Source organism: Myodes glareolus, chromosome 4 (genome assembly GCF_982192425.1).
Source record: "Myodes glareolus chromosome 4, mMyoGla1.1, whole genome shotgun sequence".
Classification (NCBI taxonomy): domain Eukaryota; kingdom Metazoa; phylum Chordata; class Mammalia; order Rodentia; family Cricetidae; genus Myodes; species Myodes glareolus.
In genome coordinates this window covers 107,274,881-107,300,239 of record NC_142029.1, presented here as the reverse complement: position 1 = coordinate 107,300,239, position 25,359 = coordinate 107,274,881, and the positions used below count along the sequence as shown (strand labels likewise).

The 25,359-nt window shown below is 37.3% G+C and overlaps 1 protein-coding gene across 1 annotated transcript; it reads right to left on the bottom strand.

Annotated features, from left to right (window-relative positions):
* Positions 1-3,681: 3,681 nt before the first annotated feature.
* Positions 3,682-4,623, bottom strand: LOC125400734 (olfactory receptor 1M1). The gene has a single exon (XM_048434874.3). It carries the CDS (start codon positions 4,621-4,623, stop codon positions 3,682-3,684), a length of 942 nt encoding a protein of 313 aa, XP_048290831.3.
* Between the last annotated feature and the right edge of the window lie 20,736 nt (positions 4,624-25,359).

The window sequence follows — 25,359 nt, the reverse complement described above, 5'->3', positions numbered from 1 at the left end:
AACACCCTTAATCCTTCTAGATAAAGAACTCAGAGGCCAAAGTAATGATTGCACGAAAAATCAGATTCAGTGAACCAATGAGCTTTTGTCAGAGGTATTTACAGGAGCAGAGATGACCCAAAACAGCTGCATCACTAAAGTCCAAACCCAAGAGATCTCTGCATGACCTCTAGGCAGCTAGACAGGTTGGAGAACCTTTTCTTGGTAGTTAGGTGGATTAGTCTCCTGCTCCAGAAGCTGTTTACTCTTTCTATATCCTTTTGAATGGATACCCATGTTAGCTTCAGCTTTCCCAGCCATGTGAAATTTGTTAGGTTCCAAAGTCTCATGACTCTTTCCTTGTGGAAATGTGTCAATTCAGAGTGAAACAATTATCAGCAATGACACTAATTAAGTCCATTAAGAGTATCAGAGTCCTTTAATAATAGTCAGACCAAGAGTAGACTAATATTTCCAAAATCTCTCTTGGTGCCAAAGCTCAGGAGTACAGTGTTTTGACAAAGCACACAATTGCATCAGTACTGGGGGCATTTACATCAGTGAGGGGTTTGGAGATGCCTTGCAACATCTGTCTTTTTTTTTCAGAACTTACAATCATTTTCCAGACACAAGACAATTATTTTTGATTTATGATTTATCTAGTTATTTTATTTTATTGTTTTAGCTTGCACAAACATTTATTATTCTGATTCATATATCTGGACCATGATCAGGGTCAGGAACTGACTCAGAAGCATTGCCAAGGTAGATGTGATTACTGATGGGTGAAAGACTAAGTACTGTCTAAACATACATAAAACAAAGTTGGAACTAGAAGAAATTACCTTAGTCAATTTAAGGGGACATTGCTGCACAACAAGATACTGTGATGTGGGATTCTGCTCTGTATGCTGTGAATACCATTGGTTAACAAAGAAGCTGTCTTAGGCCTGTGATAGGGTAGAGTAAAGCTTGGTGGGGAAAACTAAACTGAATGCTGGGAGAAAGGAGGCAGAGTCAAGGAGAAACCATGGAGCCGCTGCCAGAAATGCTGATACCTTGCCAGTAGGCCACAAACCTCATGGTAAAATATAAAATAATGGAGATGGGTTAATTCTAGATGTAAGAGCTAGCTAGCAATACACTTAAGCAATTAGCCAAGTAGTGGTTTAATTAATACAGGTTCTGTGCGGTTATTTCAGGAGTCTGGGCAGCTGGGAAACTTACTAAAGGCCCATGTTGCTGATTTATATATTTATTGCTATTTTGAGATTTCTCTATTGATATGTAAATGTATATGGTGATGACTATGTATGTATGAGTATCTATGTATGAATATGGAGATATGTATACACAGTGGACATGTGAAGGTCAGAAAATAAATTTGAATGTGGGTCCTCATCTCATACCTTGTTTGAGACAGGGTCCTCTGATGATTGCATATGGAAGGCTGGCCAACCAGTAAGCTTGTGGAGATTCTGCCGTTTCTACCTTCCATCTCACTGTAGATATACTGAAATTAGAGATGTGTGCAACTTCATCTGGCTTCTCCTGGGTTCTCAGGAATCCAAATACTAGTACTCATGTCTGTGCACCAAGAGCTTTATTCAACAAGCTGTCCCAGTCTTTATTCACATTTTAAGGTTCATTTCTTTTTATTGTGGCATAAAATGTTTATGATGGAACAGTATGTTTTGTTATGCCGATAGTAGCCACATTCATGTCTACCCATCATTCCCTGTGTCTTACTGTGCTAGAGATCCAGGCCAAGGTATGGTGCATACTAATCAAGCATGCTAGTCATTGAACTACACCTCCAGCATTATTTTTCTAAATTACATGAAGACTCTGTGTTGATAAATTGACAAGACAGAAAATTGTCTTCTAAATACCCGTACTTATACCTGTAGACAAAGCTTCTCTCACCTTTGATCAGAACAGACTCTTTCTACAAAGAATAGCAGTGAATAAAGAGAGTCCTGGGGTGATTACTGCAAGCTGCCTTTGGTAGTCTGATTGCAATTGGCCTTCCTAAGCTCATAGGGAGTGCCACTATTAGGAGGTGTGAGTTTGTTGGAGAAAAATGTGCCTCTGTGGGGGCAGGCTTTGAGATCTCTTATGCTTGGACTGTGCCCAATGACACAGTTCACTTCCTGTGCGTGTGTTAAAGATGTAGAATTCTCTGCTCATTCTCCAACACCATGTCTGCCTGCCTACTACATGTCCTGCCATGGTATTAATGGATAAACCTCTGAAAATTTAAGTCACACCCTTTAAATTTTTTCCTTTGTAAGAGTTGCTGTGGTCATGGTATCTCTTCACAGCAATAGATACCCTACCTAAGACACTGCCCAAGATTCAAAATATTAGGAATATTTGTGTGCTTGACAGTAGATAAGACATCTATATAGGCTCATGGAACACTGCATAAGAGAGGTGACAGGAAATATGTAAGATTTGAAGGATAAGGAGTAGGTCCATGAACAACCATTCTCTGACATTATTACAATTATTAACTCTTACTGAGTGTAGTTATATGTACTGGGTATACATACAAGACTGACCTTATCAATAATAATTCAATGAAGGAAGAGGGACTATTGTCATGGAACTAGTGGCTATTGGTAGACTCTTAGAGACAGAGAGAACAACTATTTTCAGTTGTGTACCCATGGTCAAGCCCACCAGGCTCCAACAGATAGCTATGATCCCATAGTCATGCTGATGGCCCTGGGTTAGAAAGCAAAGTGGCTACACATAAATGTATAAGAGAGAATGTGTAAGAGAGACATGTGCATAGGAGCAGAGATTCATGGGAGTGATAGGAAGGTGGGAGATGAGAATGGTTGGAATGTATTGTGGAAATGCATGAGACTATCTCCAAACAAAATTAATTAATAAAAGTGTTGGATTAAATTATCAATTTATACTGTTTATGTAAATACCATTTGTAATATTTCTACAATGCTACAATATTCAAATGATACATTTCTCAGATGATATTATTATTACAGAATGCATGATGACATTTGCTGTTTGATAAAAGGATATTGAAGCAGGAAAAATCCAATCTGTAATGATCATCTTATTTTTCTGTGAGGACACTGTGAGACAGAATTAGAATTATTTACTGGTTTCCGTATTTGGGAATTTTCTAGTTACCTTTTCTGTTGCTGTGAGAAAATACTATGACAAAAAAAACAATTTATATGAGGAAAGGGCCTAATTAAGTTTAAGGGTTACAGTAAATCTTTGAAGGACATCAGAGAAGACACTCAGCAGAAACTTGAAACAACACCCATGGAGGAGCAATGTTGGCTTTCTTAAAGCCTCATATTTAGTGTTTGGTTGAATTCCTTACACAGCCCAGGACCATGGACCTATGGATGGTACTACCCATAATGGGCTGGGTCTTCATACATCAATTAACAATTAAAATAAGTCCCCACAACACACAAACCAATTAAACCCAGGTAATTCTCTAATTGAGATTTCCTTTTCCCAGGTGATCCTAGGCTGTGCCAAATTGACTGTCAAAACAACTAGAACAGGACAATAGTTAAAAGGCCACCTAGCAATTGTCACTTGCATTTCTGTAACTCAGAATTTAAAGTGGTTACTCTTTCTTCACATGCTATACCACCTTTTGTTGAAGAAATAAGATCTTTAGATCTGCCTAGAAATTCCCCAATGTTCTGATGATCAGGAGGATGCACTGATCTTTCGGTTGATGAGCTTCCGCAGGGCTCCCTTCAGATCTCTGTTCCTCAGGCTATAGATAAAGGGGTTCAGCATGGGGGTGACTGCTGTGTACATTACTGCGGAAGCCTTCTCCTTTACAGCTGTGCGGACAGAGGAGGGACAAAGATAGACCCCAATGGTGGTCCCGTAGAAAAGGACTACTACAGAGAGGTGAGAGCTACAGGTAGAGAAGGCTTTCTTCCTGCCACCCGCAGAGGGTACCTTCATGATGGCCACGATGATTCGAGCATAGGAGGCAAGGATACAGACAAAAGGTGTGGCTATCACCATCCCTGCCACAATAAGCACAAATATCTTGTTTACTGTCGTGTCTGTGCATGAAAGCCGAAGAAGTGGAGTGAGGTCACAGAAGTAATGGGGAAGCTCGTTGTTTCCACAGAATACCAGACGGGCCATGAGGAGGATGTGGGTAAGGGAGATGAAGCAGGAATACACCCATGGCCCACCTACCAACAGCCCACAGAGCCGTGGACTCATGATAGTAGAATAATGTAGTGGGTGACAAATGGCCACAAACCGGTCATAAGCCATCACCGCTATTAAGACACTGTCCATGATGCCAAAGAAATGGAAAAAGTACATCTGAGTTAGACAGCAAGGATAAGAGATAGACTTGCTCCTGGTTTGAATGTTCACCAGCATCTTAGGGACAGTGTTGGTAGCTAGACAGAAATCAACCAAGGAGAGATTGGCCAGGAAGAAATACATAGGAGTGTGGAGGTGGGAGTCAGTGCTGATGGCCAAGATGATCAACAAGTTCCCCACGACTGTGACCACATACATGCAGAGGAAGAGAGAAAAGAGGACAGGTTCATGCTCTGGCTTCTCTGAGAGTCCCAGGAGGATGAATTCAGATGCGCTGGTTTGGTTTTGTGGTCCCATGTGTTTAACTCTTTTGGGAGTATTAAAAGTAGAAGTTAAGGAATAGTATGGAGATAGGTTAGAAGGTAAGACAAGCTAACGTCCCAGTTCTTGTTGAGCTAATTACAATACCTTGGACTTTTGCTTAGTATTTATATTACCTCACTCTTGGAAGCTTAAATTCAGAATTCTCTGAATGCTCCCATTTTACATAAGTATTGAGAAAATGGAGATTTCATGGATTCTTTTTTTTTCTTTTTACTGATTTTAAATTTTTTTTGAACTTAAGATACAGTTATGCGATTTTCCATTTTCTCTTTCCATCCTTAAATCCCTCCCAGTTATCCTTCTCCCCATTCACACTTTCTCTTGGTTTCATGGAATCTGGCCTCTTTTTCTTTGATTGTTGTTACATACAGTTTTAAAATTACATTCCTAAATATATAAATACAATTTGCTCAGACAATATAATCTTGTATATACATAGTTTCAGGGCTGAGAACATTATGGAAGAGAGAAAAGAAAGATTGCATATTTTGCTTTTGAATTGTGTGTGTGTGTGTGTGTGTGCGTGTGTGTGTGTGTTTGGTGTACAACATATATGCATGCATATGTTATGCACATAATTGTGGCAATCAAAGGAGGACATCAAATGTTTCTCTCTATTGCTCTGCTCCCCCTCTTTTTGTTGCTGAGACAGTTTTTTTACTGGCCCTGAATGCTGCCATTTCACCTAGGTTCAGTGTGATTCCAGGACCCTCTTGTCTCTACCCTCAAACTCCGGTGCTACAGGCATGTGCAGCAATGCTCAGCTTTTATGTGAGTGCTGAGAGTTTGAACTGCTCTCCCCTTGTTTTCAAGTGTTCTTATGTACTATGACACATTTCCAGGCTTCACTCAAAGTTCTCAAAGGAAGAAGTATTGAAGGATGAACTAATGAAATCCAGAAAAACGTTGTATCTATGAATTAATCGCCATCCAAGAAATTTCAATGTTCCAAATGTTAAAAATTAAACGTTGAGTCACAAACATTTAGCAATACAAATAGAATTTATGTTGTGAAGGTGAACTAAAATATGAAGAAATGAATAAATATATGAAAAAATATTTACAGCCATTAGCTTATGAGGGAAAATAAAACCAAACAGTGAAATATCATCTTATCCTGGTTATGCAGTCAAAGTACATAATATGTTTGAACAAAAATTTTAATACAAAACTCATTTCTTTAAAATAAATGCATACTGATAAAAATAAAAAATGTGCTGATGAGATGACTCAGTGGGTAAAGGTGCTTGCTGCCAAATCTTTGAACCTGAATGTGATCCTTGATGCCCACACACTGAAAGGAGAGAACTGAATCCTTCCATTTGCCCTCTGACCTCTGCAGACATGCTGATATGTGCATATCCTTTCTACATGTATCAATAAGCAAATATAAAACAAATAAAAAGACATAAAAGAATGAAAAATAAAAATTGAAAAGTTGACTATTTAAAAAAAGAAAACAACAACAAGATGAACAAACAGAAAGCCAGGAGACATGTTGACACAAAATTTCAGCACTTTGGAGGTAGAGGCAGGAGGATTGGAAACTCAAGAACAACTTTGGTGGTACAATGATTTTGAGGCCAACCTGGACTACGGAGAACCTGCCTTAATTAAAACTAAAGAACACAAACAAAGTAATTTCTTGTGTGAATGTAGAGAAAGAGGAACCAGACATAGGGATGCAGATTAGCATATTCATTATGGAAGATGTCAAGAAGATTTTACAAATAAATAAAAATATATATACAAGGTATTATCTTTGTATAAAATGCATAATGTAATTTTATGAAATTCATAAATATTCAATAAAGATACTTTAAAACTGAAAACACAAAAATGATCAGAAAAGAAAACCCAAATGAATTATAGTTATTGGGAAAATCTTAAAAGATATATGCACATATATCACTTCCTTGTTAAAAATTTCTGACTATACCTCCCCTTGGTAAACATTTAGGGAGAAGAAACAAAGAACAGGGAGAAACCATCTGCATGGCCGTGTAATTGCAGCCTTATCCACAGTATCCAAGAAATAGCATCAGCTCACATGTCTATTAGTAGATGAGTGGAAAGGGAAATAAGATATATTAAATGGAGAATTATTTGGCCAAAAGAAGAAATTAAAGACTTTAATTTGCAGCAATATTGATGGAACTGGAAGGTATTTTAAGTAGATTAAGCTAGACAGATACAGAAAGACAGGCATGCTGTATTTTCTCTCATATGTCAGAACTAAAATTAAGATAACACAAAGAGATCAAGAATAATTACTTAGGGACAGGGAAAGGTGATGGGGAGAGAGAAAGTAGAGTGACAGAATGGTGACTGGGTTTGATCAACAAGCATGTATGCATGTATATGTGTAAGCATGACACTGAATCCTATCAATACGTCTTAATTAAAAATAAAACACATCTTAAAGAGATGGCTGAATGGAGAAAGTTGCTTACCCCTAAGTCTGCTGACTTGAGAGTTCCAGAAGCCACATAGAGGAAGGACAGAACCAACTCCTATTAGCTGTTCTCTGCCTACTACATATGTGTGAGCAGATTCTCCTACCCCTCAACACACAGAAGGTTAGAAAAGAGAAAAGAGAAATGGAAGCAATAAAAATAAATCACTGGGAATAAATTATGTATAAGAAGCACATTTAGAGCAAAAGAGGTTCTCAGTGTTGCCCTGGGTATTTCATACTTTCTTCATCAAGTGTACATGATTAAAATTTAGAGATAACTACTTAAAATACTGAATGCAGATATCTAACGTTCAAATAGATCAAAGAGAAACAGAAACAATGAGAACTAAATCACACTAGGGAAATTTAGGAAAGGAGAGGCAGTCCCCTTTCCATAAAGTAGATTCTGTGTCCATAGATTCACCAATTGTAGGTGGAAAATATTATTTTGGAAATTGCATATGATGCCAGCCATGGTGGCTCACACTTTTAATCTGAGCATGTGGGAGGAGAAGACAGAAGAACCTCTTTGAGAATCTTTATTTTAAGTCTGGAATGTACAGTGAGTGACAGATCAACTAAGGTTACACAGTGAGACCTGGTGCCAATAAATAAATAAATAAATTCCATATCTGAGAAGCTTTTTTGTTAGATGTACTTATTTAATTAGCATGGTGATCTCTATTTCTCTACAGGAAATATCTTGCTACTGCAAACCCACCAGTATAATTATAAATGGAATAGAAACATTTTTTTTCTATTTTTTCCTTGTTTTCTTTGCTGTTATTAACAATCATTGTTATTACAATTAAAATTCTTGTTATTAACTGTTTTGTCCCATGACCTTTGTGAAAAACATGATAACTATGTTTCTGGTAGATAGTAGAGGCTGCTGGATGAATACATCTTTATTGAAAAAGCCATGAAGCCGAAATGAGATGAGCATAAAGATTGAGAAGAGTTAAGATGGGGCTAGGAGATGTTTTAGAATTTCACAAAAGAACAAACTCAGATTAGGTTAAGGAGATTAAGAGGCACATGATCTAAGAGTCACGCTTTGGATTAGATTTTGATTTCCAAAGCCTGAGCTGGATGGAATTTGACAGAAATAAGATTCTACCTGAGGATTCTACAGTCAACAGAATGGGTGTGGGCTTATTTTCATGTGTCTTTATCATGGTTGCCCATGTTAGATTTCTCTTCATTTACTTGTTCTATTCTTGGTAATTTCATATTCCCATAAATCTGATTTTTGTCCAATTGTTTGGACTTATCTCTCCTCCCTTCCACTTCCTCTCTCCCTTTCCTTTGTTTTCCTCCATTTCTTTTTTCTCTGCTCCTCCCCTGCTTTCTCATCCATTTCCCTTCCTTTCATCAACTTTTCCTCCTTCTTCTCACGCCTCCCCCCTGTTTTCTTTGCTTCCCTCATTTCTCCTCTTTATATTCTTTTGTGTGTGTGTGTGTGTGTGTGTGTGTGTGTGTGTGTGTGTGTGTGTGTTACTAGTGATTGAATTCAGTACTTTCACATGTTAGGGAAGTGCTCTAACATTGAGTTCCACAATTATCTCTCCTCTTTCTGTCGTTATTAGCAATTTTGTCCCATGACCTTGGGAGAATATGGTAAAAGCTATATGATGTGCTTTCTAAGAATAACAAATGCTTGATCTTCATTTTGCATACTATTTTATGGTTTATAGGCAAATGCTATAGTACCCAGGATAGGAATTCCATAGATTCTTTTTCAAACTTCATTCTACAATTAGAGCAACAGACGTTAATATACACATCTGTATTTCCACTTTACTTGTGAAAGTCTTTATCTGAATATTCTTCAGGACTGGAGAAGGGCAGAAAGCAGACATAAAAGGATTCAGACCAAACAACTTTTAAATCTTTCTGAGCTACTTGTGTGGAAAGAATAGACCTACAAATGAAGAACTCTGCTTGGTTAAAAGGGTGGGACTTACTCTTACTACTTGGTACTCTAAGACCTTTTTCTGCAAAAAATATGAAATCTTCAAGAAGGACTGCTTACTGCTATTTTCTTCAAATTTGAACTTGAAAACAATATCCACAACAGCAGCAGCAGAAGCATAAGCAGCAACAGCAACAGCAGCATTTTGTAATAAAGAACAGAGATAGGGGAAGAAAGTTGAGGCTAAATAATCACTCCCACCCTACCCTCAAGAGGACTCTTTCACCTGTCTCAAAGTCTAAACCACATATCTTTAGGCTGCATCTTGTTCCTCCCCATCAGTTATAGGAACTGTGCAAGGAGATGAGTCAGCTGATAAAATACTTGCTGTGCAAAATGAGGGCCTGGTGTCGGACGCCAGCAGTCACAGAAAAGCTCTCATGTGCTAAGTGTATATAATCCTGATGCTTGGATGGTACCACAAAGAGGCTTCCGTGAACCCACTGGCAGTCAGCCTAGTTGAACCAGTGATCTCTGGCTTCAGTTAGAGACCCTGTTTCAAAAGAATAAATAAGGCTTCATGCTCTATTATTTCTATATACCCCTTCATATCACTTCATTTTATCTCCTCTCCCTCAAAAACCCCGTTTATAGCTCCTGCCTAATTTTCTGATAACTATATTACCTGAAGATTCAAATATTAATCTGTACAAGTGAGAGAAAACATGTGATGATTCATTCTCTTTCTGGGTCTGTCCTAACTCACTAAAAATTATTGTTTTTCGTTCCATCAATACATCAGAGAATTTCATCTTTTTAAATTCTAGCCTAGACAGGGATGAGGTGGGCAAAGATCACTTGCTAAGGGAGGTACTGGCAATTTATAGCTCTTAGCAGAGGGGAAATCAGTTTTATTTAAGGGTGTGGCTCCTGGCAGGCTGAATAAGGACTAGTGAATAGTCGCACATCTATACACACAAAGGTAACAGAATCTGGACTTCATGCATTAAAATTCAAAGAGGACACGAAGTTGGGTGAGTAAAGAAGGTAAGGATGGATCAAGGAGGTGTTGGGGGAGGGTCATGAATATGGAAAAAATACATTATATGAAATTCTTGAAGAACTAATAAAAAAGAAAAAATACGACAGAAAGATTGTGAAAGACACTTAATATTGACACACTTCTCACAGTAGCAGGTGTGAAGAGAAAATGAGAATTACTTATCTTCTCCGTCGAGACAAACTGTAAAGAATCCACTTAAAATTATTTTTGGTTTTCTAATTTTATTATGATACAAGCTAACTGTAGTATTAAGTAAGAATTTGAGTTTCTGGTTACACAACTATCTTAAAACAGGAGCTAATTCAAATTAGCTTTGAATTTATAACCTTAAATTAGCACTTAATCATCCATTCTCTTTCACTGGCCCCACCTGAAAACAATTGGATTTATTTTGAATTATTATATTTCTGACACCTCTTTTATATTCATTTACTCACACCAGAAGGAGTTACTGGTGATTGCCACATATCAAGCTTTAGGCTTACTGAGTGGAATGATAACTTGGAGATACACAGACCCTGTACTCAAGACACTTGAAACCAGAGCCATTGTTCTTTTTTATTTTTGTGGACAATGTCATATCTGAACAATAATAATGTCACAGGAACAGTAAAGGACCAGTAAGAATAGACTACACTTTGTCAAAAGAATAAAATCACTGGCAGGGATCACAGGTCAGTGATCTGGCTAAAGATAACCCTTCAGGGAGTCAGAACCAACAATAGGAAGGTGGATTCACTTTGAGCCATTCTTAAAAGGAGAGAGGAATATCAATTATTTGTTGAGACAATTTGCTTTGATTCTGTTGTATCTGTCAGCCTTTCTGAGGTCTGACTCAAAAGGGTGTATCTTTCTGTCTGTTTGTTTTCTTTTCTGTCTCTTTTTACAGAGTTTAGTCAGAACTGAAGCATGCTTTCTCTGATTCTTCGGTCTTTTTTACTCTTTGCTGAAGCACCCCTCTTGGATATGTGTCTGCTTGTCCACAGGGCAGCTGACCTCCATTCTGGCTTAACGAAAATAGCATGCATTGTTTTTATTTCTCTTCTCCATTTTCCTTCTGCCTGCAGATGCTGAGGTTTATAAACCAGTTCTTCTGTTTTGTTTTGTTTTTTAAATCAACGTAGGTGGATCTGAATTTCCTCAGTAACATGCAATGACCCTGTGGGACTCCCTAAGATTTCTGGTAACAAAGGCATAAGAATAATTTCTTCATAAACGTAAGAAAACAATTCCTCTATTTTTTTGCTTGAATGCCTCCTATAAGAACAATCACTAAATGTTTATTTACTTTTTGTTATTATTTATTGGTAGCAGTGGGATTTGAACCCATGGTATTTTATAGGTTAGACAAGTGATTTATCACCGAGTTACATACTCAGGCTGGGTCTTTTTTTATATTTTTACTTTGAGGCAGTAAATTGCCTAGGCTGTCCTTGACCTTCTAGTTTTCCTTCAGATCTCTGCTGAGCTAGGATTGCAGGCATGAACCTGGAAGATACCTGCAACACTAACTTCTTTTCTCATTTGCTACTTACAACAACCCAAAGAAATGAGTGTTACTTAACATAAAAAGTGGAGGCATGGCGTGATTAGTAAAATCAGATGGAATTTCACAGAGTATAGAGAGTAAAATTAATCGAAGGGGTCTAAATTTAGAGTATATGTTTATCTTTTATATTTTAACAATTATACATGAATTGATACATCTCTGTTTGGTAGGGTAATTGAATGCTAAGGACAATTTTCAAATTGTGAGAGCATGTCCTTAATGTGAGCCACTGGACACAGGAGCTGGGATCTGAACTCTGATTTTCATGATTGAGTAGCAAGTGGAGTCAATGCTGCAGTCTCCATAATCTTAATAATCAGCTACCTGAAGGCTTAATAGCATATAAGACTATTTTGGAAATGTGTCTGGGTATGTCATGGCGTTCTGGAAACTTTAGTATCTGGATAATGTCTTTGTATTTCTCACTACTGTCCACTGAGTGAAGTTTAATTTTTGTGTGTGTGTGTGTGTGTGTTAAAAACTTCAGGACTATTTGATGTTTCAGTCAGCAAAGGAGCTTACATTTCAAGTATGGTGACCTGATTCTAATTCTTGGAAACAAAATAAAAAGATAAAAAGATAGGATGTAGTGTCTTGCACTTGTCATCTCAGATCTCCTAAGATGAGACTCACAGAAGAGACAGGAATATTAGCTAGAAGGTCACAATTACAGTGCAGCAGCAGAAACAAAAAGAGACCTCACCTCTAAACAAACAAGCAAACAAATACATAGAAAAGAAGGTGGACTTCTGAAAGTTGTCCAAACATCATGGTACACATATGTACCCTCACACTGTAAGTGTGAGTACACACATACATATGCCCCTCCCTGCAATAAATCTCTCAAAACCCTTCAATATCTTTTGCAAATTTATGCTTTCTGGTAACACATCTCCCTACAGGTTTATTGCACTTGTCTTGGGAACTAGGCTAACTTCCCCTCATCTCAATCATTCCTAGCATTTCCTGCTTCTAAGTAGTTTCATATTCTATAACATCTAATAAAATCCTAACATGACCACTTTTATAGTTAACACTTTGCATATATGTTAAATCATTTTAAAAGCAAGTTGTTAAGTGTGAGTTGTGACCAGATTTTATTATTTTATTTTTCTTTTGTGTGTGTGTTGGGGGAGCATGCTTGGAGGCCAGAAGTTGACAATGAGAATATATGACTCAATAGCTTCTCTGCCTTATTTTTGAGACAGAGCCTCTTTTCACTGAACCTGTAATTCATCATTTTAGATTTACTGAATACCCAGCAAGACCCCAGTATTTATCTCTCTCTGCCTTCAGTTATGGGCTTGAAAGCATACACTGCCAAGTTTGGCTTTTACAGGGGTATTAGCCATCTGAACAAGAGTCTTCATGCTTCCACAGTAAGCACTTTACCCATTTAGCCATCTCTCTAAACCCTGCTGTCTTCCTTTTTAAAGGTCAGATGATTGAGAGTTGAAGAAGAGGTAGGAAATACAAAATCTCTCATAGATTTTATTTTTCGAGACAGGGTTTCTCTGTAGCTTTGGAGCCTGTTCTGGAATTAGCTCTTGTAGGCCAGGCTGGCCCCGAACTCACAGAGATTGCCTGCCTCTGCCTCCTGAGTGCTGAGATTAAAGGCGTGTGCCTCCACCACCTGACTGCAAAATCTCTTATAGATTTTAAGAGTGCAAGCTTGATTCCCATATTGTATTTTCCCTGGTCAAAGGCTTATGCCTTTTCCATTGAGTTATAATCCTTTGTTATGGAGTCTCTTGTTGGAGTCCTAGAGAAATCCTAGAGAAATCTTTGGGCACAAATAGTTTATACCACTCTAAGACTTGGAAAACGTACTACACTGTAGTGTAATAATTCAAGCAAAAGACAATAAACGTTTTATATACCAAAAAGGACTAAAGATCATTATTTGATGAAATTAGTAACTGATACAATGAACTAGTTTCCTGTACCTTCGTTTTAAGACGTCTAAGCATTTGCCTATCCACTCTTTCACACCGTGTTGTTCTAGAGCCTGGGGAAATTCTCAGGAATGGGAGGACTCATGTACCCTCTTATTCTTCTTTTTGAGTCTATCTAGCTCAAGGAAGCACTGATGTGATCCCACCTAGTCCCTTGTATTTTGTTTACAGGCTATCAGAATTTAAAAGATTAAAAAATGCTTATTTATTTTGTATATGTGTGGGTATGTATATAATGTAGTGTGTGTGAGGAGGTCAGAGGATGGCTTGCAAGACTAGATTTTTTTCTTTCACCGTATAGGTTTTGAGAATAGATACAGGAAGAGAGATACCATCTCAGTAAGGTGGGGGGAAAGAGTCAAATCACAAAGTTGTCCAAATACTTCCATACTCATTCCATGGCATGGGTGCACATGTAAGAGCAGACATTCACAAATACAAGTTGCTGAAAAAATGAATAATTAAATCTTGGAAAATCATTAAAGTCTTGGTAAAAGTGAATAATTTAGCTTTTATGATACCATCAAACCAGGCTCTCATCAATTTTGTCATCAGATGGCTCGTGTTCCTCTTTTATTTACTCCAGGTTCCCCAAACACTTACTTGGCTGTTTTTCTTCTGTGGGACGCCATCACTCGTGCATTCTTTATACTGACTGGACTTTATTTCTTTCTTTCTGAAGTTAAACAAAGAAGTTAATTTTTCTTCTTGGGAAATCTTCTTTGGGCCAAAAGGATACCTTGCAGTTTACATGTAGGTATCCTTCTGGCCCAAAGAGTAAATGAAGCCAAGGTGCAGGATAAATTATGAGAACTAAGGGAATATTTACAGTTTCATTGAGGAGTTAATTCCCAAGACTTCTTGTTAGGCAAATTGTCCAATTTCTTCTTGATTCCCTGAATAGTTCAGCCTCCTGTGGGGGTTGGAACATGGTTGTAAGAGGCCCATGTGGACCATTTTAACTTCCCAGGAAGAAAATGAAGGGAAGTGATAGCTTCTGCATGTTGTCTTTATGCTCATTTGCGAATAAACTCATTTACTTCCAAAGAATTTTCAAAACTTTACTGACAGGTCACTTCTGGTCTGATTCTAGCCACGGCACTCAGCTACACTTCCTATGCCCTTCCCCAGTGAGTCTCCTGGACATCCCCATCCATACATTCTCCACAATCCACCAGCTTAAGCCAGGTCCCACATGCAGGGCCTAGGGCTAGTCAGTCTTCCTCCACCTAAGCTTCAGCAAACCTCAATATTCCTGCTACTACCTGCCCTACCTGTAGTTAACCACATGCTGATTATGCATTGCTTTGCTACATGGTTCTCCAGAGTCAATCATATATCCAGTTACTGACTAGTCTGGCATCCCTTGCCTGCACCACAAATGGTTTCTAGGTGCCTGTCAGGACCCTTCCTGCCTGTTCTCAATGCTAGTACCCTCTCACATCACATTAAATTTTGCTACCTATACAGATCTACCACCCAAACTCCAGACTTGGACTAGGATGCATTGTCTGTATACTAGCTCTGTTTCCTCTAATTTCATTGCCTAATGTCTGCCTAATTTCACTCTAACCTCTAGGGTCAAACTGCCCCATATCCTCTCTTCTTCCCCGACTTTCTAGGTCTACAACAAACTTAGAAAGAAAAAAGTCCACATGCCAAGATAAAAAGAATATGAAAGGTCATGCCAGTATCTTCTCTCTAAACCCTACCAGTCCTGTAGAAATGCAGAAATGGCAGTTATTTTGATGAAACACAGAACACAGAACTTAAAAAAAATCACAAACTTCATCAGTGATGTCAAGGAGCTTATAGAAGACACAAAGAAACAGTTTAATGAGATTAAAGACAAAGAGCTTAAGGTGAATAAATGCCTGAGAAATGCCCAAGAAACCACATACACAAAGCAGATGAAAACAACAGTTACAATCCAGGACTTGAGAATGGAATTTAATAATGATATAGAAACATTAAAAAGGACTCAATAAGAAGTGAAGATGCAATTGAAAAGAACATAGTAACTATACTAAAAAACTCAAAGGATATCAGGACAAAAAGATTGCATCAAGCAGAATAAAGAATATCTTCGGTAGACACCACCTGTCCAACAATAGGCCACACCAGCCATAATACCAACCCTCAACTCTGGAAGATACCTTTTGCCAATCATCTTCCAAGCCTGCCAGAAAAACAGGCCAGTTAACTGTAGACCTCCTCCACTGTCTTGGTTCCCTAAGGTTGATACCCCTTGCCAGACCACAGGTTCCAGTTGCAGAAGAACTAGCACCCAACTCCAGAAGACAACCACTGTCCAAACACAAAGTCATAACTTCCAGAAGACCAGGTCAACTGCCTGCAGTAGAACTACTCCCCTCTCTAAGTGCCCCATCAACCCTATTCCCAGTTCACCATTCCCTCTTATGTACTGCGTTCCAGTCCCCAATACAGGCAGAAACTCCCTGCTCAGCAAAAGACCACGGTTGCCATCACAAGTGCCAGCCCCCAAATTGGGTGAAGACCCCCTGCTCAACCACAAGCCACAAGGGCCAGAAGACCAGAAAGGAAGAAAAAATCAAGGAATGAAACACCCATTCAATTAAGAAAAACTCAGAAATTAACACCTCGACATATAATCAATACCCAAAACTAAGAGGTCTAGACTCCAGCACAAAAACACAATCAACAACAGTCAGGGAAATATGTCACCACCAGAACCCAACTATTCTACTGTAGCAAGTCCTGAGTCTTCCAACAAGGCTGAAAGACAAGGAAAAGACCTTAAAACCAACTTCTGAGTTAATCTTGTATAGAATTTGTTGAAACTGTTCATCAACTGTAGGAGTTCCCTGGTGGAATTAGGGTATACTAACATATCATTTGCAAATAAAAATATTTAGACTTCTTCCTTTCCTATTTGTATCTCTTTGATTTATTTCATTTTTCTTATTTTACTAGCTAAAACTTCAAGTACCACACTGGATATATATAGAGAGAGTGTACAGCCTGTGTTTTCTTGATTATAGTGGGATTGCTTTGAGTTTCTCTTCATTTAATTTGATGTTGACTATAGGCTTGCTGTAAATTGCCTTTATTATGTTCAGGTACGTTCTTTTTTTTTTTTTATTCCTAATCTCTCCAGGATTTTTATCATGAAAGGGTGTTTAGAATTTTTAAAGACTTTTTCAACATCTAAGGAGATGACTATGTATTTTTTCTTTTACTTTATTTATGTGGTGGATTACATTTCCTTATTTTCATTTGTTGAAGCATCCTTGCATTTCTGGGATGAAGCCTAATTAATCAAGGTGGATAATCTTTTTGATATGCTCTTGAATTTGGTTTGCCAGTATTTTATTGAGTATTATTTCATCTATGTTCATAATGAAAATTGTACTGTAACTCTCTTTTTGAGTCTTTATGTGGTTCATGTATTATGGTAACTGTGACATCATAAAATGAATTTGATAATATTTGTTCTTGTGGAATAATTTGAGGACTATTGGCATCAACTCTTCTTTAAAAGTATCATACAATTTTGTGTTAAATAGATGGCCCTGGGCTCACCTTTATCCTTCTCTTTCTTTAAGGGTTACGGGTTTATTTAAATTGTTTTTCTGATATTGATTTAATTTTGTTAAGTGGTAACTAATGAGAAATCATAACTATCCATTTCTTTTGATTTTCGAAATTTGTGAAGTACAGGCTTGTAAAGTATGATTCTTTAGGTTTCAGCAATTTCTATTACTATGTCTCCTTTTCATTTTTGAGCTTGTTAATTTCTTGGCCATTGATAATTAAGATAAAGGTTTGTTTATCTTGATTTTCTCAAATAATCAGCTCTTTGATTTATGGATTCCTTGTATTGTTCTCTTTGCTTCTACTTTATTGATCTTATCCCTCTATTTAATTATTTCCTGTCATCTACTCCTCTTGGATGATTTTGCTTCATTTAGTTAGAGTGGTTTCAGGTGTGATGTTAAGTTGTTAGTATGAAATCTCTCAAATTCATTAGACAGGCACTTAGTGCTATGAACTTTCCTGTTAGTACCACTTTCATTGTGTCCCATGATTTCTTTTGTCTTGACCCATTTTTCATTCACCAGAGAGTTGTTCAATTTCCATGAGTTTGTAAGTCTTCTATTTTTCTGGTTTTGCTGGTATCCAGTTCTAATCTGCAGTGGTCGGATAGAATTCAGAGAGTTATTTCAATTTTCTTTTACCTGTTAAGACTTTTATATGTCCACTTTTTTTTTATGTGGTCAATTTTGAAGAAAGTTTCTTGTGGTGCTGAGAAGTCATATTATCTTGTGTTTCTATGTAATGCTCTTTAAATATTTGGTAGGTTTATTTGGTTTATAATGTCAGCAAAGCTCCATCATTTCTTTGTTAATTTTTGTTTGAAAGACTTGTCTATTGGTCAGAGTCAGGTATTGAAGTTTCTAAGTCTCTCACTATCAGTTTGTTAGGGTCAGTAAACTATTTAAGTTATAGTAGTGTTTCTTTTACAGATGTTTTGGTGCCCTTGTGTTTGGGGCATAGATGTCATCTTGGAGGATTTTTCCTTTGATGGGTGTGAAGTGTCCTTCTTCATATCTTAGGATTATTTTATGTTTGAAATCTATTTGTTAGATATTATAATGGCTACACCAGATTGCTTCTTAGATATAATTGCCTGGATATTTTTTCCATTCCTTTACCTTGAGGTAGTTCCTGTATTTGTTGTTGATGTGTGTTTTGTGTATTCAGAAGAAGGATGGATCTTCTTTTCCTATTCATTCTGCTAGTCTTTGTCTTCTTATTGGGGGATTAATACCATTTGCATTGAAAGATTAATACCATTTGCATTGAAATACCAAAGATTGCTAATTCCTGGTATTTTGTTGTTATGTGGTGAGGGGGCTTCCTTTTCTGGTCCAATCAAGTTAAAAAGTAAATGAATCAAACATTCTGGAAGTTCTAGAGTGCCTTCATGAGAAAGCATATCATTGAAAACAGGGATTTCTTTTTCTCTCTCCCTTACTGTCTTTCCTTCTTTATTATTTTTCGCCAATGTATATGTTTATTTTCTCATTTCTATACAACTCTATGAGTTTGGATCAGTCATTAACCTCTTACATAGATTATCATGCACAAAAAATGAAACAGTCAAGCACCTTAAAGATTAGACACCTAGTACAAAAGTATGATATTTGAAAGAAGAGACAGGAACCCTAACATCTGACCCTTAAAATTTGATCTCTCATTCTAGGGCTCAAAGTCACACTTAACAGTAAGAACTTGACTTTGACATTTTTGTGATTATCTTTAGAAAATTCCTTTTGCAGTTTTTCATTCTCTGCACCAGCCTCCTGCATCCTTGATTTTTAAGATAAGGTTTCTCTGTTTAGCTCTTGTTGCCCTGGAACTCATTGTATAGACCAGATTGTCCTTGAACTCACAAAGATCCACCTGTCCCTGCCTTCTGAGTGCTGGAATTTTAGTGCATCACCGCCACAGGCACCATTCTCTGAATTTTAGTCAAACCCCTGTCCCATTATCTATGATTTTATTTTATTTTAAATTCAACTAGTAATAAAATCAGTTATAGTTACATATATTTTAGTTTGTTATCTTTTGATTAACAATAGGAACTTGGCTAATATAATAGAGAATGCTTAGATTATTTGATAGAAGATTCAACATTGATAGGATAAAACAAGCCTAAAGAGAGTAGCATCTCAAGGCAGATTCAGGCTCATGACTCATAGGACAGGGATGCTTCAAAGTCTAGTAATTTTTTCCATCAAATTCTACCAACCAACCACACTTGCTATACAATTATTGAACTGCTACAGATTATTTTAATATTACCATCAATTTGAAATTGTCTATTCTACAACGTATATTTTAACTAATTAATTTATTTTATTTAGAAAATTTGAGCTCTTTTATTTTTAAAATTAATTAATTTTAGAAATTGAAAGTAGATTTCCTCTCGTATACAATACATCCTGACCACAGTTTTCCTTCCCTTCACTCCTCCCAGTTCCCATCATCTTTTCTCTCCCCCAGATCCTCTTCTCTTCCATCTCCTATTCAGAAAAAAAGCAGGCTTCCAAAAGATAACAACCAAGCACAACAAAATAAGACACAAAAAGGTAAAGAAAAAGCCCTCACAAAGGCTGGAGATAAGGTGACCAAATAGGAGGAAATTAGTGATAAGAGTAGGGATGAGAATCAGAGATAAACCCATTCTCATTGTCATGAGTACCACAAAACACAAAACTATCAGCCATAGTGTGTGTGTGTGTGTGTGTGTGTGTGTGTGTGTGTGTAGTGTATGTATATATAGAGAGGACTGGTGCAGACACATAAAGGTTCTGTGCTTGCCAATTCAGTCTCTGCAGACCCATATGAGCCCTGCTTAGCAAATTTGGTGCATGGTGTCCTTCATGCCCTCTGACTCCTACATTCCTTTCTTCATATCTTCCATGGGTTCTCCGAGCTCCAGCGGGAAAGACCCAATCAGAGCCCTCAAATCTAGACTCTTTCTCTGGATTGTTTAGCTGTGTGTTCTGTACCGGTTCCAATCTGCTGCTGGTTGAAGTCTCTTTGATGAAGACTAGACAAGGCACCCATCTATAAATACATTAGAATATCAATAGGAATCATTTCATTTATTTACTTTTGTTGGCCAGTCACGTTTGCTTTTACTCTCCATCTCTGGGCTATCTAGTCTCCAGTTCCTAGCTGTCTAAGAAATGTAGGGTATAGGCTCCCTTTCATGGAGTAGGCCTCAAAAACATTTGTTGGCAACTCCCACAAATTTTGCATCAGCATGGCCCAGAACATTTTGCAGGCAGAATAGATTATAGGTTGAGGGTTTTGTGGCTGGGTTGGTGTTCAGGTTTGTTTTTCCATAGCCTTCAGAGTCCCTTCTTGCCAACAAGATTAGAATATAGGTACCAGTTCAACCTCTCTAAGTTCTCTGAGTTGTGTGATGCTGTCATCAGCAATGGGGTCCCACTCTCAGGTTTCAGAGAGTGACCTGCAATCACTACAATCAGCCTGGGTTGTTCAGGTATCGCCATCAGACCCCCCCCCCCCACTGCTTAAAATTCAACCAGATACAATCCAGTCCTAACACTGGAAGCCTTGCCAGGCTACAAAAATGAACAGTTCAGATTCTGTATCCTCCGTAACTAAGAATCCTTACTGGGGTCATCCTCACAGATTCTAGGAAGTTTTCACTGCACTAAGTTTCCACACTGGCTCCCATATTTGGCTGTATCTTCCCACATTCTCTTCACCTCTCACCATCCACCTGATACTTCCATTCCTGTCCTTACCCATTCCTAGTCTACCCATAAAATCTAGTCTGTTTCTCCTTCCAAGGTTATCCATGCTCCCCAACAGAGCCCTTCTCTTTACCTAATCTCTCTAGGTCTGTGAATTGTATCTTGCTTATCATTTTCTTAACAGTTAATATTCACTTATAAGCCAATACATACTGTATTTGTCTTTTTGGGTCTGGGTTGCCTCACTCATGATGATTTTTTTCATCCATTTGACTGCAAATGTCATGAAGTCATTTTTTTTAATCAGCTGAGTAATTTTCCATTGTGCAAATGTACCACATTTTCTTTATCTATTCTTCAGTTGAGGAACATCTAGACTCTTTAAACTTTTTGGGTATTATTAATAAAACTGTGATGAACATAGTTAAACACCTGTCCTTGTGGCAAGACAGAGTGCCCTTTGCATATATACTTAAGAGTTGTATAGCTGGGTCTTGGGGTGAATCGGTTTCCATTTTTTTGAGGAAATGTCATAATAATTTCCATAGTGGCTATTTAAGTTTGTACTTCAACGAGCAATGAAAGAGTATTCCCCTTGCTCTACATCCTCTCCAACATTTGTGCTTTGATCTTAGTTATTCTGACATGCGTGATATGAAATCTCAGAATCATTTTGATTTGCATTTCTCTGATGGCTAAGGATTTTATATTTCATTAAGTCTTTCTCTTTCCATATGAGATTCTTCTGTTGATAATTCTCTACTTAGGTCTGTACCCCATTTTTAATTGGATTTTGATTTTTTGGTGTTTAGTCTTTTGAGTTCTTTATATGTTTTGGAGATCAGCTGTCTGGAAGATGAGGGTTGGTAAAGATCTTTTCCCTTTATATAAGCTGCCATTTTATCGTAATGACAATGCTCTTTGCCTTACAGAAGCTTTTAAGTTCTGTGAGGTCCTATTTATTAATTGTTGATCTTAGTGCCTATGCTGTTGGTATTCTGTTCAGAAAGTTGTCTCACATGCCAATGCATTCAAGGGTATTCCCTACTTTCTCTGCTATCAGGTTCAGTATATATGATTTTATGCTCTGTTCTTTGATTCACTTGGACCTGAGTTTTGTGCTGGGTAATAAATGTGGGTCTGTTTGAATTCATCTATATGCCATCATCTATTTAGAACAGTTCTACTTCTTGAGAATGCTTTCTTTTTTCATTTTATAATTTTGGCTTCTTTGATGAAAATCAGGTTTGTGGATCCATGTCTGGGCTTTGATTCGATTCCCTTGATCCACCTGTATGCTTCTATGCCAGGGGTAAGTCCTGGACTTTTTTTGGTTTGAAGAATTTTGATGCCAATATTTCCTTAGTGGTTATAAGTCTATTTAACTTGCTTGATTTATTTTGGTAAGTGATGTTTATCCAGAAAATTGTCCTTTCCTTTATGCTTTCCAATTTTGTGGAGTACAGGATTTTGAAGTATGATGTGATGAGTCTCTGGATTTCCTCTGGGTCTGTTGCTATATCCCTCTTTTCATTCCTGATTTGGTTAATTTGGATATATTCCCTTTGCCTTTTTTGTTAGTTTGGATAAAGTTTGTCGAAACTGTTGATTTTCTTGAAGAACCAACTCTTTGTCTCATTGATTTTTTTATATTGTTTTCTTTGTTTCTATTTTGTTGGTTTCAGCTCTCAATTTTATTATTTCCTGTAGTCTAGCCCTCCTGGGTGAGTTTGCTTCTTTTTGTTCTATTGCTTTCAGGTGTTCTGTTAACTCACTAGTGTGGGATCTTTCCAGCTTCTTTATGTGGGAATTTAGAGATACAAACTTTTAACATAAAACTGCTCATAAGATTGGGTGTGTTTTGCAGTCATTTTTGTTAAATTTTAGGAAGTCTTTAATTTCTTTCTTATTTCTTCCTTGACCCAGTGGTGGTTCAGATAAGTATTGTTCATTTGTTTGTAGGCTTTCAGAAATTAGTGTTGCTGTTTAACTCTACCTTAAAGCCATGGTGATCTGATAAGAAAAAATGGGATTATTTCATTTTTTTGTATCCCTAGGACTTGAAGGGAAGAGGTATGTATAAATGTTCCATTTACTGGTGAGAACATCCCAAAGTCAGTCAATCTCTGCGTGTTAACCATTTATTTACTTATTTATTTATTTGTATTATTTGATTTCTGCTGCATAAAGAAGATCCACTAATGAAGGTTGTGAGCATCTACATAAGGATAAGAACTTGATATTCCTGCCATTATTTTCTTTTTTAAAAAATGCATTTAAAAAAACATAATTTCTCATTTTACATGCCAAATCCATTTCCCACTCACGCTCCTCCTCCTGATCCCTCCACTATCCCCTCCCCACCCCACTCCCCACCCTGTTAAAACAGATACTACACTGCAAAAGAAGGAATTACACTATGTTTTTTATTGTTTTTATTGAGCTATATATTTTTCTCTGCTCCCCTCTTTCCTCCACCCTCCTTTTACCCTCTCTCATGATCCTCACACTCCCAATTTACTCAGGAGAGCTTGTCTTTTTCTACTTCCCATGTAGATTAGATCAATGTATGTCTCTCTTAGGGTCCTCTTTGTTGTCTAGGTTCTTTAAGGTTGGTAATTACACTGTATTTTATAATGGTTGTATGAAGTAAATTAAAACGCCAACAAGGATTTTTCTTGTTGATGCTTCCAGTTTGGTCAAAACTCAATTTACCGTATAGATTTGCTTTTTATGTTAATTGTAGTGTGTGTGTGTGTGTGTGTGTGTGTGTGTGTGTGTGTGTGTGTGTATGCAACTCAGTGGTAGTATTTACGAGGTAGACTTTTGTGTGTTCCTAATTTAAGTCTTTAGTATGAAAATAGGCAAAAAATTTCTCAATTTAGTTAACAGTCTTCTTGAGTGAAGAAAGATATTATATACAGTACTGACAACATAAAGAGATAAAATTATTTTCTCAGTGTTGTCATGGCTTTAATATTATAGATGGTGCTCTGCTAATAAAACATTTTACGATGAATACTCACATACTGCTTATTAGGAGGACACTTTTATAATCCATATTGTAAAAGAGATTATGCATGTATTTTGTTACTAGGTTGGCAAATGGCTTGCTGGTTCTGATTTAATGCCTTTCCCAAACAATGCTGGAGGAGTACAAGGTAAACCTGTCAGACAATAACTTTCTTTAAGTTTGTTTAAATGATGGATTACATTTATTGATTTTAATATGATGAACCACCATTGCATCTTGGTAGATGATATCTTTATGTGTTCTTGGATGCTGTTTGCAAGTATTTTATTGATTATTTTATTTTTATGTTCATAAGAAAAATTAGTCTATAATTTCCATACTTTGTTGGGTTTGAGTACCATGATTAACTTCAGCCTATTGAAATGAATTAGGCAATGCTCCTCCTTTTTTATTTGATGGAATAATTCAAGGAGTATTGGTGTTAACTCTTTGAAAATCTCATAGAATTCTGCACTTAAACCATATGGCCCTAGGGAGTTTTGGTTGGGAGACTTTTGATGATGGCTTCTATTTCACTAGGAGTTATAGGTTTGTTTAGATTGTGTATCTGATTGATGTGTGATGTCCTTCTGTATATGTGTTGCTTTGATTGGTTGATGAATATAACTGTTTTGGACAATGGTTAAGCAGAGTACAGAGAAGTGGGAAATCTGAACAGAGATATAGAGAGAGGGTAGGCATAGTCAAGGAGATGCCATGTAGCTACCAAAGGAGAAAGACACTGCCAGAACCCTTCCTACCAGTTTTCTACAGCCTCATGGAGATACACAGATAAATAGCAATGGGTTAATTTGAGATGTAAGAGTTAGTTGATAAGAATTCTGAGCTATTGGACAAACAGCGTTATAATTAATACAGTTTTGTGTGATTATTTGGGACTGGGTGGCTGGGAAACCAAAGTATAATCTCTGTTTGCATCTGATCTTGATTAAACTGTGGTTAGTGGTTCCTATTGAGAAAATTACTCATTTCTTTTAAGTTTTCCAATTTGTTTGAGCACAGGATGTTAAAGTATATCCTGATGATTCTTTGGATTTTCTCAGTGTGTGTTTTTATGTCCCCCTTTCATTTTAGATTTTCTTAATTTGGATATTCTATATCCACCTTGTAGTTAATTTATATGTGGTTTGACTATCTTTTTTTTCCTTATTTATTTATTTAAAGAATTTCCGCTTCCTCCCCTCCTCCCAATACCCTCCCGCTCCCGCTCCCCCCACTCCCTCTCCTCCTCCATCCCCATTCCCAAGAGCAGTCAGGGTTTCCTGCCCTGTGGGAAATCCAAGTTCCTCCCCCCTTCCTAAGGTCCAGGAAGGTGAGCATCCAAACAGACCAGGATCCCAAAAAGCCAGTCCATGCAAACGAATCAAGACCCAGGGCCATTGTCAATGGTTTCTCAGTCCGCCCCCATTTCAACCACATTCAGAGAATCCGGTTTGATCACATGCTCGTTCAGTCCCA